The sequence below is a fragment of the Eschrichtius robustus genome, chromosome 12 (assembly GCF_028021215.1).
Source record: "Eschrichtius robustus isolate mEscRob2 chromosome 12, mEscRob2.pri, whole genome shotgun sequence".
NCBI lineage: Eukaryota > Metazoa > Chordata > Mammalia > Artiodactyla > Eschrichtiidae > Eschrichtius > Eschrichtius robustus.
The window spans coordinates 40,432,861-40,451,891 of NC_090835.1; the positions used below are offsets into that span (position 1 = coordinate 40,432,861).

The 19,031-nt window shown below is 38.5% G+C and overlaps 1 protein-coding gene across 10 annotated transcripts in view; it reads left to right on the plus strand.

Annotated features, from left to right (window-relative positions):
• Positions 1-19,031, plus strand: part of MAP4 (microtubule associated protein 4) — a 168,915-nt gene that overhangs the window by 101,173 nt on the left and 48,711 nt on the right. For all 10 annotated transcript variants that reach the window (XM_068559032.1, XM_068559035.1, XM_068559036.1 and 7 more), the window contains 3 exons: positions 9,230-9,352; positions 15,888-16,001; positions 18,790-18,924. In XM_068559032.1, coding sequence (XP_068415133.1) covers positions 9,230-9,352; positions 15,888-16,001; positions 18,790-18,924 — 372 coding nt within the window. The remainder of the gene's footprint in view (positions 1-9,229; positions 9,353-15,887; positions 16,002-18,789; positions 18,925-19,031) is intronic.

Consider the following 19,031-nt stretch of genomic DNA (forward strand, 5'->3'; position numbering starts at 1 on the left):
GTGCTTATAACCAGAGGAGGAGAGTAGAGATTAAAAAGCAAGTCCAGGAGGCTGGAGGACTGAATGGCAAGGGACAGTATGAAAGGTGTACTTGCATAAATGCTGTCCTTGGAAAGGAGAATATAAGAATGCATTTCTTATATTCTCTGGTTGGGCAGGTTTTTTTTTTTTAATTAAAAAAAAGGTGGAAGATTATACCTCCCTCATAAATAGGAAGGAAAGGAGTAATGGTGGACTCATGTAGGTAAGTTTGCAATAGAGGACAGGGCAGTGGAAGAATATTATTTTCTATAAAGTAAGAGTTTATATGTTGGGATGGAAAATGCTGGAGAAGAGAGTATATGTAACAACCTCTTTGGAGAACAAGAAAGGAAGTTGTGTAGAGATACATGTTTTTATAGGAACAGTGTACATTCAGTATGATAGTCGAGTGTCATGGGAGGTAAAAGGAACAGCTGAAAACAATGTAGTGTTTATAGCTAAACTATTGCTAACTTAAGGTGTATTGTGGCCTCATGGTGGTATCCTTCACCTGAGCCCACTCTGGGGAGCATCCTGCAGGATTTCCGGTTTAAGCAAAACGAGCATACTGTGTGACTTTTTTTTTAATGACATTTCCAAGACAAGCATGCTGGTTTGTTTTACAGCAAACCGAAAAGAAACTGTTAACTCAAAGTCATCATCTCTTTCCTGCTTGAGAACGTCAATGCTTCATTGTTTTCAAATATTGTTAGAGCTCTGGAAGTCTTTAAAAAAAGTCTCCGGCCATTTTAGGGATGGTCAAATATTATTCAAATCAGGAAGGTTGGTGGGCTTTTTACCTGTTTAGTACAGAGGAGAAAGACATCCTAATATAGTTGGATATGAGCATTTAAATCTATTTTATTAAAGAAAGTAGAGTTGGTGGAAAATCTGAGAAAGGAGTTAGCTTTCTTCTGTCACTTTTTTTTCTATTTTTAGAAAATAGAAGTACTTAAATTTTTATTTTGAAATAATTGCAAATATACAGACAAATGAAAGAAAAGAACAAATAAAACAAAGAACTTTTGTATGTTTTTCCAGATTCACCAATCAATAGCATTTTGCCACGACTGCTTTGTCTTTCTACAATCAGTGTATGTATGGATATACACATTATTTCCCTGGCCAATTTTGTTTTATATTTGTAATAATAATCTAAGACATTCTCACATGTGTTATAGTGTCAACAGTAATTGAAAATAGCATATTCAAAGATTGCCTCCTGTCTTATCTGTGAAGCCCTCTTGCCAGCATTAATTTTCTTACTTCTCTTTACGTGTGTACTTTAAACATCTTCATCGTACAGTTTAGCCCTTAGTGAGATATTGTATTATTTTCTCATTTCTCAGATGGCTTAATTTCTATCACAAAAACATAGTGAAGCCTGAACTTTTTCTTCGACTTCTTGACTCCGGGGGGAGAGAGGGGGGAGGTGTTGGGGGAGGGGGCTAGAAGAATGATAGTGGTAATACATAAGCCTACAGTGTAGTATGGAGAGGTGTGGACTAATATAATAGACTTTTATAAGTGGAAAGGAGCTTAGATACCAGATATTGGTACAATGTTTTGATGATATGGGTGAGAACATTGAGGTTTGAAGGAATTAAATGAGTTAATAACTAAGGTCTCGCCAAAGAGCTGGACTAGAACCTTAGTCTACTGCCCCAATCTATGCTCTTTTTTGCTTCTTTATCTTTTTACTTGACTCTCCAGGTAAATAGCAGAATTCTCCAGGGGGAGAATGTCTCTAAATACTCGTAAGGTATCAGCTCTCAAACTTTTTGGTATCAAGACCACTTTTCACTCTTAAAAATTGGGAAACTTTTGAGGGTGATGAATAGGTTCTCTCTCTTGTGGTGATGGCATACGTAGTCAAGACTAATCAAAGTATACAGTTTAAATATGTGGAGCTTGTTGTATGTTAATTGTACCTCAGTAAAGCTATTTACAGAATTTTTAAGGACCCCAAAGAGCTTTTGTTTATATGGGTTATATCTATCAATATTTTTCAAATTAGATATTACAACTGAGAGACTTAAAAAAGTATTCGTTAAAATCACAATAAATTCATTATACGTTAATGTTAACATTCTCCCCTCCCAATGTTTTTAATAAGTATACTTCTTTAAAAAAAAGTTTAGTAAAAACTTACTAACTTAAAGTTAGTAAGTAAAAGTTTAGTAAGTTTAGTAAGATTAATAAGTATACTTCTTTTAAAAAGTTTAGTAAGTATACTTCTTTTAAGAAGTTTAGTTCTGGTGAACTGTCTGGTTTAATAGAAGACAGCTGCATTCAGTCTGTCACAATATGTTGTTTGAGTTGAAGTATATGAAGAAAATCCATTTCACATATATATGTAAGCTAAGAGAAAGGGTATTTTGATAGTTTTTTTTTTTCCGATAACTGTGGATATTCTTTGATTTGACATCAAAACTGGACAAGTGGTAGTTTCTTAAAGGTTATTTGCAATGTAGAATCTGAAACCATATCAATGAACTTTTTATATTCTCTTAAATATTAAGATCTCTTGGTCTGTCTTAGACTTGGAATGGGTGTTACCTGATAGAATTATTCTGGCTTTGATATATATACAGATACTACTACTTGATTAATTGATACTTTTTAAATATTTAGCCATTTGCCCCTTCTGTTAAATGCTTCTAATTTCACAGAAATAGAAACTGGCCACTATTTTTACCCATTCTACGTTTATAGGAGAACCAAGGTATCTAGGGTTGTTTCCACTGCATTAAGTAAATTGCTTCTTGTTTTGAATTTCATTTTTCATTCTTTTACTGAAATAGACTCTCTGAGTAGATTGCAATTATGCTAAAAGAAAAACCACCACGTTTATTCTGAAGGCTGTTGTTCGTGCAAGGGAGTTTTCCTGCTTTTGCTTGAGTTTTAAGAAGGAAATCTAGGTCAGTAACACTGAATGAAGATGTGGGAGTGAGCCTCTGTCAAACATGCTGTTTAAAAATAACACTGTTGGCCGCAGGCTGTTCTGAATGTTGCTCCCAGGAGAGCCTCTCTAGGCTGTGCTGCGGCACCAGTGTGGAGGGGAGATAACCAGAGTTGCACGTTCCTTCTCCAGAATGTGCTGGCAAAATGTACCCACTTCTCTGATTAAAAACTACTTTTTTCCAAAAGGGTAAGAAATGTAAGGAGAATCACAGCCTTTTAAAGTTTATTTTAGAACTGAGATAAATTAATCCTATGAAATCTTTCTGTTTTAAAAATATTTTTACTAATTTTTAAAAAGTTTTTTAAATAAATATTTTTTAAATTTATTTATGGCTGCGTTGGGTCTTCACTGCTGCGCGCAGACTTTCTCTAGTTGCGGTGAGCGAGGGCTACTCTTAATTGTAGCGGGCTTCTCATTGCGTTGGCTTCTCTCGTTGCGGAGCATGAGCTCTAGGCACGCGGGCTTCAGTAGTTGTGGCACGTGGGCTCAGTAGTTGTGGCTCACAGGCTGTAGAGCTCAGGCTCAGTAGCTGTGGCCCATGGGCTTAGTTGCTCCGCGGCATGTGGGATCTTCTCGGACCAGGGATTGAACCCGTGTCCCCTGCGTTGGCATGCGGATTCTTATCCACTGCACCACCAGGGAAGTCCCTGTTTTTACTAATTTTAAGAACTGTTTATTTATCCAAGTTTTTTTTTCCAAAGAGAATTATTAAGCATATATTCTATTAAAACACCAGGGACTTGGGAGAAATCAAACCAACAGAGAATCTTCTTTTTTTTTTTTTTAATTGAAGTATAATTGATTTACAGTGTTGTGTTAGTTTCCAGTGTATAGCACAGTGATTCAGTTTATACATATGTGTATATGTGTGTGTGTGTGTGTGTGTGTGTGTATATATATACACACACACACACACACGGATATATATTCTTTTTCAGATTCTTTTCCCTTATAGTTTATTACCAAATACTAAGTATAGCTTCCTGTGCTATACAGTAGTGTGTATATGTTAATCCCAACCTCCTAATTTATCCCTTCCCCCCCTTCCCCTTTATTTATCCAAGTTTTTACCACTTTTTCTTCTTCCCTCCTCCATATGCTTGTGAACCTTCCCAATGACACTGTGGTTTGTTCTTTGATTCATTGTAATTTTTCTGGCTTAAGCAAATGACCAGTACTTCCTGCTGAGTACTTATGCACAAATTATATCTTGCCAGGTTTTGGGGGGATATAAAAATGAATAGATAAATCAAAGGTCTTAAAATTTAATTTTAGAATTAAAATGCATTTTAAAAATTATTTAGCACAACCCTATTGTGTTTCATGTTTTTTTTGTGGATTTGTTTTGGTTTGGTTTGGTGTTTTACTATATAGATGAATGGTTTGTGGTTCTAAAAGTCTCAAGGTCACACCCAAAGTTAAGTGACAGAGCCAGGACTGGAATCTAGATCTCCTGATTTGCAGTCCAGTTTTCTTTCTTTAATATCATATTTCTTTCTGATTTAGATTTCTAGCATGTGAAGAAACCTTTAGACAGCTCTAGGCAAAATATGTATTTCTTACTTTTTAGACTTTTTCTCAATTAAAGGAACTGGGCATTGCATTTACATCTTTGTTGGCTGCCTACAGCTAGTTGTTTTTTTTTTAAAACATGTAAAGCTTTTATAATAACATATTTGGCTCAAAAGTCTCTTTCTTCTATCTTGCTTTCCTCACCTCCCCCCTTTTTCTCTCTTCCTCTACCTCTCTTTCTCCCTTACTCCTCCATTTTCTCCTCTCTCCCACTCTTCCTCCCTCTTTTCCATTCTTCCTTCTCTCCCTCTGTCATCCCTGCCCCCTCTTTGGCTTCATTCTCAGGCAGACTCTTTCAAGGTGGGAAGAATGATTACTGGCAGCCCAGGTGTAGTGTAGCCTTATGGCTCAAGATCCAAAATGTCTGTATATCAGATTTCCCCAAAGGACTTTGGGTCTGCTTGAATCACAAGTATACTCGTTTGGCCAGGAAAGCAAAGTACCACGATGGGCAGCCATACCAGGATCACCTGGAAGGGACTGGGGTGGTTCCCTTTAGATGGGATACAGGCAGACAACTCTTGGATGCCACCCTGTTTGGCCTTTGACACCCTAGCTATTCTCTAGCTGCCCTCTACGGAGAACTGCTGCCCCCAGTAAGTGTGTTACAGCCAAATTGGTGTGCTCCTTACTTTCCCATTCTTGCCTGTGGTCTAAACTCATATTTTCCTCTGCTGGATATCTTCTCCACTTTGTCTCTTTCTCAGTCTCCCAGCTCCATTTAATTATATCCTCCTAACTATCCTTCCAGGTCCAGTTAAATTCTAATCTCCTGTGGAAAATATTCCAGATCATCCCATGACCATATTATGTGACCTTTAAACTCCGGTAGCAACACTTAGTACGTGTTATTGTAGACACTTATCCTATATGACCCATTATAGTTGTGGGACTATCATGTTCTTCATAGTTTTCTAAGCACTTTCACATATCCTCCCTCAGCCTTATGAAGTAAGTAAGGCAGGTACCAGATGTGAAAACTGAGGCTTGCAGAGATTTACATTGTTGGGTATATCTTAAACCCTCAGCTAGACTAATACTTGCTGCTCAGTTTTTGTCGTGCCCAAGTACAGTGTAATGGTGATGATAGTGATCAGTGTCCGTGAGAGCAAGACCTTTCACCGTTTGGTTTGCTGCTGTATCACTAATACCTAGAACAGTGACTGGCACATAACAGGTGCTTAAATAGATAATTGAATGAGATATGGTTTAAACTTCAGGGGCTTGGACTAGGTGATCTCCTAGGTGCCTTCTTCTCTAAAATTCTAAGGTTGCCGCTGGGGCAGGGGAGGGGGGACGGATAAGGAAAGAGCCAAGGACATGAAATAGAAGCAGTCACAGATTTGTTTTTTTTGTTAGTAATATGCAAATTATGACCACTAATACTGTTTATAAGAAATCTATCTGTCAATTAATAATTCAGAGTAAAATAATTCTTATTGGTGCTTCTTGTTTTTCTATTTCTTTTTTTGGACTCCCTGTAAATAACCCAAATCATGTACACCAGCAGTGTACAGAAGATAGGGAAAGAGATCAGAAAGTATTGAAAAGGTGGGAAGTTTGCCTGGGGAAAACTGAAGTGGAGAACCTCAATCTCTGTTTTTTTCTTTAATATTTCATATTTCTTGGTGCTGTTAATTCGGAGCTGCATAATCACCAGTTGATTCGTTCTTGCTGTCTTATTGCTCTCCTGAGGATTTTACGTCTTTTGTTTCCGTCAGCCTTGAGACTTTTTCTCCAGCACCATCTAAAAATCAGAATGTGGCAGTTATCAAACTGGCCCTATATATCTGCTGAAATAATGATGAGTACATATAAGCTACTACAGAATATTAAATCACACAGTTAACCCAGTTGGACTATAGTCAGCTCTGGAGAACTTCCTTGTGTTGAAATGCCATTTAAAGTTGGCTCTCTTAAAGCCAAAGGAGGGACAGAAAAGAGAAAGAATCCTGGGGAGAGACCAAAATGGGGAGGGAGGGAGTGTTTTGAGGGGATGGAGAGGTTGCATTTCAACCTCTGGAGGTCTTAGACATGAGTTTGCCAGGGCCACATTGCAGGATGTTTTAAGTCCCTTCTGGTACTAGATGCCATAGCTGAGCTGTATTGCTGAGTTTTTCTCTTCTCCCTGTCCCCAGGTTGTACCATAACTAATGGTGTATTTACTTCTGTACCTTTGTCATTTATTGATAGTTGACCTAGGGAATAGCTATGTGTGGAACATCCTCTACATCCATTGTAAACTGTTATTGATGAAAGATGATTATGATGATCAGTTTCCATCTTAAAAAGATATTCATGACAGATACTGCCTAAATTTTAGAAAAAGTCTCTCCTGAAGAATTGATTTGCTTCCTTCTCTTATAACTTATAGCAGAAGTTTCTTAGTTGTGTGCAGGTCCGGAGGCCTGGAACCTTCAGAGAAGAACAACTGCTAGAGGCTCTCTTTGACAGGTAGAACTTGGGAGGCTTTGTCATGTACAGTCTACCTTCAGCAGATAAGTTTCTTTGAGATTAGGCATTTCACTTACATAAGAAGAGTTTTAATTATAAAATTATAATTGAAATATCTTAAGTAAAAATACAGTATATTATCCCCCTTCCATTCTCGCAGGCATGGAAGATAACTTAAAGTCCACAGATTTATTATGCTTAAGTAAAAATGTTTATAGAAAAAAAAAATAGCCTCAGATATCTAACATTCTCTTGGGATGTGTTCCTGAAGGAACATTTCAGGGAATGTAATCTAGGATAAATTTTTTTGTTTCATTCCTCTTCCTCCTCTTTCCTCAAACGCTTCATGTAGTTGAAATCAGATTTAGGTGATTCTGTGAAACATGAAAATAAAGGACAGTCTTGAAGGGGAAAATTTGCACTTCAAGGCAACCTGATGAGTTAGCTAGTAATAAAGGAGGGACAGTTCTGCCACTTACCCTCGAAGTTTGTCTTGAGATTAGCAGCAGGTATGTGGATTTTTTTGAAGTACCCTGTGGCTGAGCCTTCTCCTTCTCCCAGGTACATCTTTTTAAAGTCCTAGTCTTTCTTCCAGAAACAGGGCAGTAGGGAAACTTCAGCCGTGTTTGTACTGTAGCTATTCAGCCTTTCAAAACTTCTTTGCTCACTCACTTCCATACCCTTCTCCACAAAAATTCATAACCCCCAACAAGGGAAGTATACGCTAAAGGCACATACCTGGGAGTCCTAGATTTTTTTTTTTAACCACTTTATTGAGATATAATTTACATACTATAAAATTCACCCATTGTAAATTTATAGAGTTGTGCATTCATCACCACAATCCATTTTTCAAAAATATTTTTTACCACCCTTAAAGTTATCTTGAGTCCATTTACACTCAATCCCCATCTCTATTTACAGTCTAGGCAACCACTGATTTGCTTCTTATCTTTATAGTTATCTTTTCTAGAAAACTCATATAAACAGAATCAAACAGCATATAGTCTTTCATGTCGTGCTTTTCTTACTTAGCTTAATGCTTGTAAAGTTCATCCATCCATGTTGAGGTGTTTATCAGTATTTCATTCCCGTTTACAGCTGAATAATATTCCAGTATATGTACCATATTTTGTTTATCCATTCATCAGTTGATGAATTTTGGGTTTGTTTCCAGTCTTTAGCTATTATGAATAACATGGCTGTGAACATTCATATATTAGTCTTTGTATAGATATTTGTTTTCATTTCTCTCGGGTAGACACCTAGGAGTGGAATTGCTGGGTCGTGTGATAAGTCTAAGTTTAACATTTTAAGAAACTGTCAAAGTCTAGATGTAAACTCTTACATTTTTCAGCAAGGGTGCCAAGATAAATTAATGGGGGAAGCACAGTCTTTTCAAGAAAGGGTGCTGGGAAAAATGGATAGCTGTATGCAAAGGAGTGAAGTTAAGCCCCCTACCTAACACCATATAAAAAATTAACCCAAAATGGATCATATACGTATATGTAAGAGGTAAAACTATAAGACTCTTACAAGAAAACATGGGCATAAATCTTTGTAACCTTAGATTAGTCAGTGGTTTCTTAGATATGACACCGAAAGCACAGATGACCAAAAAAGTAGATAAACTGGACTTCATTGAAATTAAAAACTTTTGTGTTCCAAGGACATCATCAAGAAAGTGAATCTTACATTTCAGTAATAAAAAAACCCAAGTGGCTTAATTTAAAATTGGGTAAATTATTTGAATAAACCTTTCTTTGGGGGAAAAAAAACATAAAAGTGACCTTAGATAAGCACATGAAATAATACATAACATCATTAGTCATCAGGGAAATGCAAATCAAGACCATGATGAGATACCACATCACACCCATATCTAGAATGGCTAAAATAAAAAAAGATAATAGCAGGTGTTGGTGAAGATGTGGAGAAATTGAAGCCCTCAGACATTACTGGTGAGATTATAAACTGGTGCAGCCATTTATATACATTTATGGAAAAGTTTGGCAGATCCTCAAAATGTTAAACATAGAATTGCTGTATCACCTAGCAGTTCAACTGCTGAGCATATATACCCAATAGAATTGAAAACGTATGTCCACACAAAAACCTGTACTTGAATGTTCATAGCAGCATTATTTACAAAAGCCAAAAATAATCAGATGTCAACAGTGGTACCTTATAACTTTTGTTTCCTGTTTCTATTTGAAGGGTCTCCAGCTGAATTCCTTGAAGAGAAAATGGCCTACCAGGGATATCAGAACAGCCAGAACTGGCCAGAAAATACAAACTTTTGCTTTGAACCCGAGCAAGTGGTGAATCCTATCCAGACTGGTAAGTGCAAGGCTTGCTTGTGACTGCTGAATGTGAACTATGACATAAACATGGAAAAGCCACAATCACCACTCAGATAAAACATTTCAGCCTAAATATAGCTTGTAAAGCACAACCAAGGTATAATTATTTCCCCTGAACATTTAGTTGACCCTTTCTCCTCTCTATTTATCCCTTCTTCTGAGGCAGGTGCCCCTTTCTTTTCTCCCCTTCAAAACCTGTTTTGAGTAAATAAGCTGAAATTCATATTCATTGAGGACTAAATGATCAATAGTACCTTAGAACCTTAATTCTTCCAAAAGGAATTATTATAGTACTAATAGCACCATTTGTCAAATGCCTATTTTGTGCCAGGCACAGTACTAGAGCCTCAATATACATATTATCTGTGTTTCTTACCTAACTCTGCCAAGTATATATTATCCTCATTTGACAAAAAAAAAAGAAAACTATAACTTTTACCCAATTTGTATAAAATTCAAACTAATTTATAGAGACAAAAAAAGCCTATTTGTAGTTGCCTAGAGCTGGAAGTAGTGGGAGGGATGGACTGCAGAAGCACCTCAAAGCAGTAGTCGATACCTCCATGTCAGAGTTAATCAGGTTGAGAGCTCATGTTATTTGTTTCCACTTATATATGGTTTCTTTTTTGCTATCTAACTTATAAGGTGCCCATAACTGGTTCCAGATGATCTAGTACTTGATGTTCTGTACCATTCTCCAGTCATTGGCTGTCCCAGATGTACGTAATTTTTAAAGAAAGCTTTAATGAGATGTAATTCACATACCATACAATTCACCCATTTAAAATGTACAATTGAGTGGATTTTAGTATATTTACATATATGTACAGCCATCACCAGAGTCCATTTTAGAATATTTTTTGTCACCTCATAAAGAAACTCAGTACTCCTTAGATTTCACCCCCATCTCCTTATCCACCCCAGTCCTAAGCAACCACTAAATCTACTTTCTGTCTCTATAAATTTACCTATTCAGGACATTTCGTATAAATGGAATCATCATGTTAATATGTGGTCTTTTGTGACTGGCTTTTTTCATTTGGCCCAGTGTTTACAAGGTACATGCATTTTTTGGCATGGATTAGAGCTTCGTTCTTTAAATGGGCATGTAATATTTTGTATGGATACACTGCATTTTGTTTATTCATCAGTCGACGGACATTTGGGTTAGTCCCCCCTTTTTTTTTTCAAACTATTGTAAATAATGCTTTCTAAAGCATTCGTGTGCAAGATTTTGTGTAGATGAAGGAATGTAACCTGGATTGGAATTGCTGATCATATGGTAACTGTTTAATCATTTGAGGAATTGCCAAGCTGTTTTCCAAAGCAACTGCAACATTTTATATTCCCACCAGTAACCTATGAGGTTTGTAATCACTACATCCTTGACAACACTTGTTTTCCCTTTTTAAACAATTATAGCTAACCTAATGGGTGTGAAATGGTATCTTGTGGTGATTTTGATTTGCCTTTTCCTAATGGCTGATGATGTTGATTATCTTTTTATCTTTTCATGTGCTTATTGGCTATTTGTATATCTTCCTTGGAGAAATGTGTATTCAGATCCTTTGACCATTTTCTAATTGGTTGATCTTTTTGTTGTGCTGTAAGAATTCTTTATATATTCCACATACTAGACGCTTATCAGATTTATGATTTGCAAATATTTTCTCCCATTTTGTGGGTTGTCTTCTGATTTTCTTGGTAGTGTCCTTGGAGCACAAAAGTTTTTAATAATTAATTAATTAAATTTATTTATTTTTGGCTGCGTTGGGTCTTTGTTGTTGCGCATGGGCCTTCTCCAGCTGCAGCGAGTGGGGGCCGCTCCTGGCTGCGGTGCGCAGGCCTCTCATTGCAGTGGCTTCTTCCGTTGTGGAGCACAGGCTCCAGGCGCGCGGGCCTCAGTAGCTGTGGCATGTGGGCTCAGTAGTTGTGGCGCACAGGCTCAGCTGCTCCGCGGGACGTGGGATCCTCCCAGACCAGGGCTCGAACCCGTATCCCCTGCATCGGCAGGCGGATTCTCAACCACTGTGCCAGCAGGGAAGCCGTTTTTAATTTTGATGATGTCCAGTTTATCTAGTTTTTCTTTTGTTGCTCAAGCTTTGGTGTCATATCTAAGAATCCATCGCCAAATCTGAGGTCCTGAAGATTTATCCTTATGTTTTCTTCTAAAAATTTTATATAGTTTTAGCTCTTATATTGAGGTCTTTGATCCACTGTGGGTTAATTTTTGTGTATGGTGAAAGGTGTAGGGGTCCAGATTCATTGTTCTTCATGTGGATATCCAGTTGTCCCAGCTCCATTTTTTGAAAAGTCTATTCTTTCCCCATTGAATTGTCTTGGCACCCTTGTTGAAAATTTGTTGACCATAGATATACAGTTTTGTTTCTCAGCTCTTAGTTCTGTTCCATTGTTCTGTATGTCTGTCCTTATGCCAGTACTACACTGTCATAGTTCCTGTTCCTTTGTGGTAAGTTTTGCAATTCGGTAGTATGAGTCTACCTACTTTGGTCTTCTTTTTGGTGATTGTTTTGGCTATTTTGTATCCTTTGCAATTCCATATTAATTTTAGAGTCAGCCTGTGAATTTCTATAAAGAAATCAGCTGGGGGACTTCCCTGTGGCGCAGTGGTTAAGAATCTGTCTGCCAATTCAGGGGACATGGGTTCGATCCCTGGTCTGGGAAGATCCCACATGCCATGGAACTACTAAGCCTGTGCACCACAACTACTGAGCCTGCGCTCTAGAGCCCGCGAGCCACAACTGCTGAGCCCTCGTGCCACAACTCCTGAAGCCCACACACCTAGAACCTGTGTTCTGCAAAAGAGAAGCCACCGCAATGAGAAGCCTGCTCACCGCTGCAAACAGTAGACCCTGCTCGCCGCAACTAGAGAAAACCCGCATGCAGCAATGAAGACCCAACGCAGCCAAAAATTAATTAATTAATTAATTAATTAAAAAAAAAAGAAATCAGCTGGGATTTTTGATAGGAATTGTGTTAAATCTGTAGATCAATTTGGGGAGTTTTGCCATCTCAACAATATTAAGTCTTCCAATCCTTAAACTTAGAATGTTTTTCCATGTGTTTATATCTTCTTTCAGCAATATTTTTGTAGTTTTCAGAGTGTAAGTTTTATACTCCCTTTTGTAAAATTTATTCCTAATATTTTATTCTTCTTTATTCTTATGAATGGAATTGTTTTCTTAATTTCATTTTCAGATTGTTCTGAATCTGAATTGGTTTTTGTGTATTGATCTTGTATCTTCCAACCTTGCTGAACTCATTAGTTCTAATAGCTTTTTAGCTGATTCCATAGGATTTTCTGCATATAAGATCATGTCCTCTACAATAAAGTTTTACTTCTTCCTTTCTAATCAGGCTGCCTTTTATTTCTTTTCCTTGCTTAATTGTCCTGACTAGAACCTTCAGTACAATGTTAAATAGAAGTGGAAGAGCAGACTTCCTTGTTTGTTCCTGGTCTTAGTTAGGGAAAAGCATCCAGTCTTTTACCATTAAGCATGGTCTTAGCTGTGCGGTTTTTGTTGATGTCATTTATCAGATTAAGGAAAATGCCTTCTATTCCTAATTTGTTGAGTGTTTGATTTATCGTGAAAGGGTGTTGGATTTTGCCAAGTGATTTTTCTGCATCTATTGATGATCATGTGGTTTTATTTTTTTAATTCTGTTGTTATGTATGTATTCCATTAATTGATTTTTGGATGTTAAACCAATGTTGCATTCCTGAGATGGATCCCATTTGGTCATGGTATATAATGAGTTTTATATGCTGGCACATATGTAAACATTTGTTGAGGATTTTTGCATCCATATTCAGAAAAGATACTGGTCAGTAGTTTTCTTTTCTTGAGATGTCTTTGTCTAGTTTTATATTAGTCTCATACAATGAGTTGGGAAGTATCCTCCTCTCTTTAATATTTTTGAAAGTGTTTGTGAAGAATTGATTTTCATTCTTCTTTAAATGTTTGGTAGATTTCATCAGGGAAGCCGTCTCAGCCAGGGCGTTTTTTTGTGAGTAGTTTTTAATTACTAATTCAGGGCGATGGCTCCAGTGATCCCCACCTCCTAGTATTCACACCCTTGTGTAGTCACCTTCCACATTGTACCATGCTTGGGCTATGTGACCAATAGAATAGATGGCAGAAATAATGGTATGCCATTTCTAAGATTAGATTACAAAAGACACTACAGTTTCTGTCTTGGTCACACTGGGTTTACTCACCCTGGCGATAGCTGCTGCTGTGGAGAGGCACACGTGGGGAGGAACAGAAGCCTCCAGTTAACAGCCATGTGAGTAAGCCATCATCATGTAGGCAGGTTCTCCAGCCCCAGTCAAGTCTCCAAATGATCAAAGCCCTGGGCAGTGCCTTCACTGCAGCCTTGTGAGAAACTGTAGTGGAGGTGGGGAAGAAATAGATTCTGGGGGACATTTTTTTTTTCATTTTATTTATTTATTTTTTGGCTGTGTTGTGTCTTCGTTGCCGCACACGGGCTTTCTCTAGTTGCGGCAAGCGGGGGCTACTCTTTGTTGCGGTGTGCGGGCTTCTCATTGCGGTGGCTTCTCTTGTTGCGGAGCTCAGGCTTCAGTAGTTGTGGCATGCGGGCTCAGTAGTTGTGGCTCGCGGGCTCTAGAGCGCAGGCTCAGCAGTTGTGGCGCATGGGCTTAGTTGCTCCGCGGCATGTAGGATCTTCCTGGGCCAGGGCTTGAACCTGTGTCCCCTGCATTGGTAGGCAGATTCTTATCCACTGCGCCACCAGGGAAGCCCCCTGGGGGACATTTTGAAGGTCAAGTCAGCTGGATTTCCTGACGACTTGGATGTGGTGTATGAAAGAGAGAAATCAAGGATGACTCCAGGGTTTTGGACCCAAAAGATAGAATGCCATCAGAGATGGGAAGACTGTAGGAGGAGTGATTTGGGAAACAGGTTACATTTGGGCTTTATTTTATACATTAAGTGTTGGCAGTTTGATACAAAAGTCAGGAAATAAAGGGAGAGGTCGAGGTGACTGGAGATACAAATTCGAGTGTCATCATCTTATAGATGGAATTTTAAACTGTGAGACTGGATGAGATCACTAAGAGAGGGAATGTAGGTAGAGAAAGAAAAGGTCTTCCTCCATCCCGCAGCCACTCAGTTCTTTAGTGCTCAGCTTAAATATTTGTCAAGTGAAGACCTTCCTTGACTTGAACTAAGGTATATCCATCTCCTAAATGTTTTCAACCCTGATCTTATACATCTTTGGGTTTTTAGAGCACACAGGGTCTGCCATATCATACGCACCCAGTAAAATAGTAATGAATAAATGACAGAACTTTGTAGAAATCTTTGATTTTTACATGTGATTTAGCATTCTTCCCCTCCTAATGTGTGAACCATACAACAGTTATTCTCGTTGCTGGTTTAAGTGTTCTGTTTTCCTTCAGCGGAAGTGTGAGAGGCAGAGCAAGCATCAGGTACCCCAAACCAAGTTAAGACTGGGGAGAATGAAGCTTTCTAATCTGTCTAGATTCTAGCTCCTCTGCTGTTCTGAAGCAGCAGCACTGGGGCCTCCTCCAGCCACAGCAATTTCTCAGTTTCCTTTCTGCTCGTTCATATTCTGCAGTGCCGCGCTCTCCCCTAAGCCTGAAATCCCTTACTAGAAGAGGGAGGGGCAGCTGCCTCAGAGCCACAGGAATGAACATTCACTTAAAGCCTGGACTTCAGTGCAGCTGCCTCTGACAATGGAAGTGCCTGAAGGGAATTAGCATTCCCTGAGAAACTAGTTAGAAATGCAGATTCTTAGGGCCCAGCAGTCTGTTTTTATAAGCTTTCAGGCTAATTCAGATGTGTGTTGCATTTCGAGATGGCCTCCTTAGAGAGCAGAATTCTTGCTTGGCCTGAATGGCTTTGCTCTTTTTTCATGTAAGAAGGTACAGAGTTTACCTGATGTTTTCAGTGCCTTTACTCATGCCAACTCCTGAGTCTAGAGTTCGTTCTTTCCAGGTGCCAGCAGTTCACCTTGTCTCATTCAGACAGCTTTTTTTTTTTTTTTTTTTCAGACAGCTTTTGAAATGCAGTTTTCTTCATGCTCTCCACAGGAGGTGAAAATGTCTCTTTTACTTGTTCTGTGTTTTGTTTTCTTTTTTAATAACCTAAAATGAATGTCTGCTCTGTAAATACATATTGAAAGTTTAATTATATTTGTACTCTCATCTCCTAATATATTATAGACTCGAGCATTAGTTGTAGTTTTAGTTTTATGTATTTGTTGGCTGTCTGATTTAGATAATTAAATCTTAGAGAATATGAGATTATGTATTTTTAACTTGTCACAAATGAATTAGTGAATATTTGATTCCCTACCACATTCAGTCACATATTATCTCAACATATTTAACTCACTGTTGACGACACACATGTAGCTGGTCAGTATTCATCAGAGGATAATAAGGAATGGTAATCTTTCTAGTTGTGTTCACTGGGAATGAGTTTTAAATTCCTTCTTTATTCCAGATCCCTTTAAGATGCACCATGATGACAGCCTGGAAGATTTGCTCTTTCTCCCCAGTGGAACAACCAGTGCTTCAGCATCTGAAGAACAAAATGATCCCCTGAAAGACAGTTATGGTATGACTTCTCCAGCTGGATTTATTTCTTAACTCCATCAATTAATTTGGCCTTTCACCCATCACCTTTGAAGTGAATCGCTAGGCAAAGTCATGTTTAGGGGCTCTGGCTCTGACAAGGCTCCTTCTAGATTAGTCACAGAGAATTCACAGTTGGGCTGCTCAGGGTCAGCTCACCTCCTCTCATGGGATCTTGAATCCTATATCCTAGGGCCAGGTTCTGTCTCCACGTTTTTATTAGCTCATGGCCTTATGCAAGTTATGTCCTCCCTAAACTTTGGTTTCTTTATAAAATGGGGCCACCACTTGTTCTTACCTTAAAGATGTGGTGTTGATTAAATAAAATTTATGTAAAAGTACTTCACATAGTTTCTGGTACATGGTAAACTAAATGTTAAACAGATCTTAGTTATCAATTAGTAGTTGCCTCATTCCTGGTTTTGTATAACTTAACATGAATGTGGCCAAGGTACTGTAGGGCAGGCAAAACTTTACTTCTACCCATCTTTGGTGTTCAGTTGAGACTCTATAGACAGGTTAATAAGAAAAAAACAAATAGTTTATTAACGCATGCAACATACATCACATGGGAGGAAAGTAACTCAAAGGTGTAGCTTAGAAATTCAGTTTGGGACTTCTCTGGTGGCACAGTGGTTGAGAATCCGCCTGCCAATGCAGGGGACACGGGTTCAAGCCCTGGTCTGGGAAGATCCCGCATGCCGCGGAGCAGCTAAGCCCTTGCACCACAATCACTGACCCTGCGCTCTAGAGCCTGCGAGCCACAACTACTGAGCCCGCGTGCCACAACTACTGAAGCCCACGTGCCTAGAGCCCATGCTTCGCAGTGAGAAGCCAGCGCACCTCAACAAAGAGTAGCCCCTGCTCGCTGCAGCTAGAGAAAGTCCGCGTGCAGCAACAAAGACCCAACGCAGTCAAAAATATATAAATAAAAAAACAAAATAAATAAATTTATTTAAAAAAAGAAAGAAATTCAGTTTGTGTAGCATCCTCAACAAAGAATATTAAATTTGTAGAGAAATGACAGGATAAAGGAAAGCAATTTTACACTTCCAAGAGTCATACTTCGTGAAGGTAAGTATATGGGAGGGAACTAATGGAGTCAGGTTTGTTTGCATATTCCTCTGGTGCCCTCTCTGGCCTGATAAGCGTCTCTTGCCAGTGAAAAGAAAATTTATATCCTGCCTTTAAGCAGAAAGGGAGGAGCTTTTTCTCAATTTGCTGTTTGCTTAATTGCCTTCAGCTCAAAATTTTTATGTCAAAGAGGCATATTTTGGGGTAACATGTTCTGGTTTCCTTCAGTACCCATCATCAGTAAGTCCCACTTCAAATAATGCTTATAATTTTGTATTTGTAAAGACCCTGGCTAGTAGTAATATGTTTCATTTATGCTTTTCTTTGGCCTGATGATCTCTTGCAAGAAGGATGTTAAATGAGTTGACTTTGATGCTATCCATCTAGTCTCCTGATTTGATTTTGGCTTTGACTCCTGTTTTTTCAGCTCACTACCTAGGCAGTCACTTAGTTGCATTGACTTCTTTCTTTACAGCATCTTTCTTCTCTTCCTTTGTGCTCCCTCTGCTTTACCCCAGTGCAAGCCCCTATCACTTCATACCTAGACCACCTCAATAGTCGCCTATCAGACTTCCTGCTCCCCTTTAAAATTAATTCTGAATATACCTGATCACCTGACTCCCTGTTCTGTATTCATTGTCTCATTTTTATGATTAAGACCTTAAGACAGCAACCCCCCCCCCTTTTTTTTCTCTAAATTCTCTGGTTTTCTGGATTCTTTCTTCTACTGTTTGTTCTAATCCCATTTTCCCTCTCTGGTATACAAGATCTGTTTGAATCAGACTAATCTCATAGTCCCAGAAACATTCTTGTCCTGTTGGCATCCTCATTCTTTTCTTTGCTCAGTGAGCTCTCCATCCTTGAAACTGAGTACTCTCTCCTCTCTTCCTGCCCTTGCTTCTCCTCTGAAGCCTTCTGTGACTGTGCTGGTCTCATGGTTCTTTTGAAATTCTTATAGGATTTAGTCCATACTACACAGTTTACCTTATTTGATATATGTCTATCTTGCCTCTCTAGCTAAATTGTAATAATCTTGATGGCAAGGACCAGGCGATACTAAATCCCATGTGATATTAGGTCTGGCAGAGGACAGCATAATAATAATGCTTTTACATCTGTCTAGTTCTTAATAATTTACAAAGCATTTTCACAAAAGTGTCTTCTAATGTTGGAAAGGGTTGTATGTTAATCTCACTGTACAGATGAGGAAATTGATTCACTGTCCCTTACTGTATGTTACGTTCTATCGGTTGTAATGTAGGAGCAAGAGCTCGTCCTTTGGTATTTTTTTATTTATTTATTTTTAAAATATCTTTATTGGAGTATAATTGCTTTACAATGGTGTGTTAGTTTCTGCTTTATAACAAAGTGAATCAGCTATACAAATACATATATCCCCATATCTCCTCCCTCTTGCGTCTCCCTCCCACCCTCCCTATCCTTTGGTGTTTTTGAATCTTTGTAAAACATTGTAGAAGGTGGCCAGTCAGTGTCAGTCAGCAGCGCAACAGCCTAACAATTAGCCAAAACCTGGAGAATGTCAACGGTTTTTACTTTAAAACTTTCTTGCTTTGTTTCTCATTGGTCCTTTTGGCCTATGTCTTTATGGCAATATATAAAGCTGGTTTTAAATATCAAATGTCTTTTTTCCCCCATGTTGACTGAGTCTGAAAAATGTATTTGTGTTTCAATATTAGGTGTGTTTCCCTGTGACACATTCGCTCCTGCAGCTCTTGTTCCTCATGGGTGGTCTGTGGAAGCTCCAAACCCTCCACATTCAGAATCCTTCATTTCCCCTGAGGCCATTACACAGCCTCTGCAGCCTACAGCAGGTATGTTATTAGGATCCCTGTTTATCACTTAATAGTTACAGTATCAATAATCAGTATAAAGCATCAGACATTTTTGAGCCTTGTGCAGCAGTATAGGTAGGTAAAAT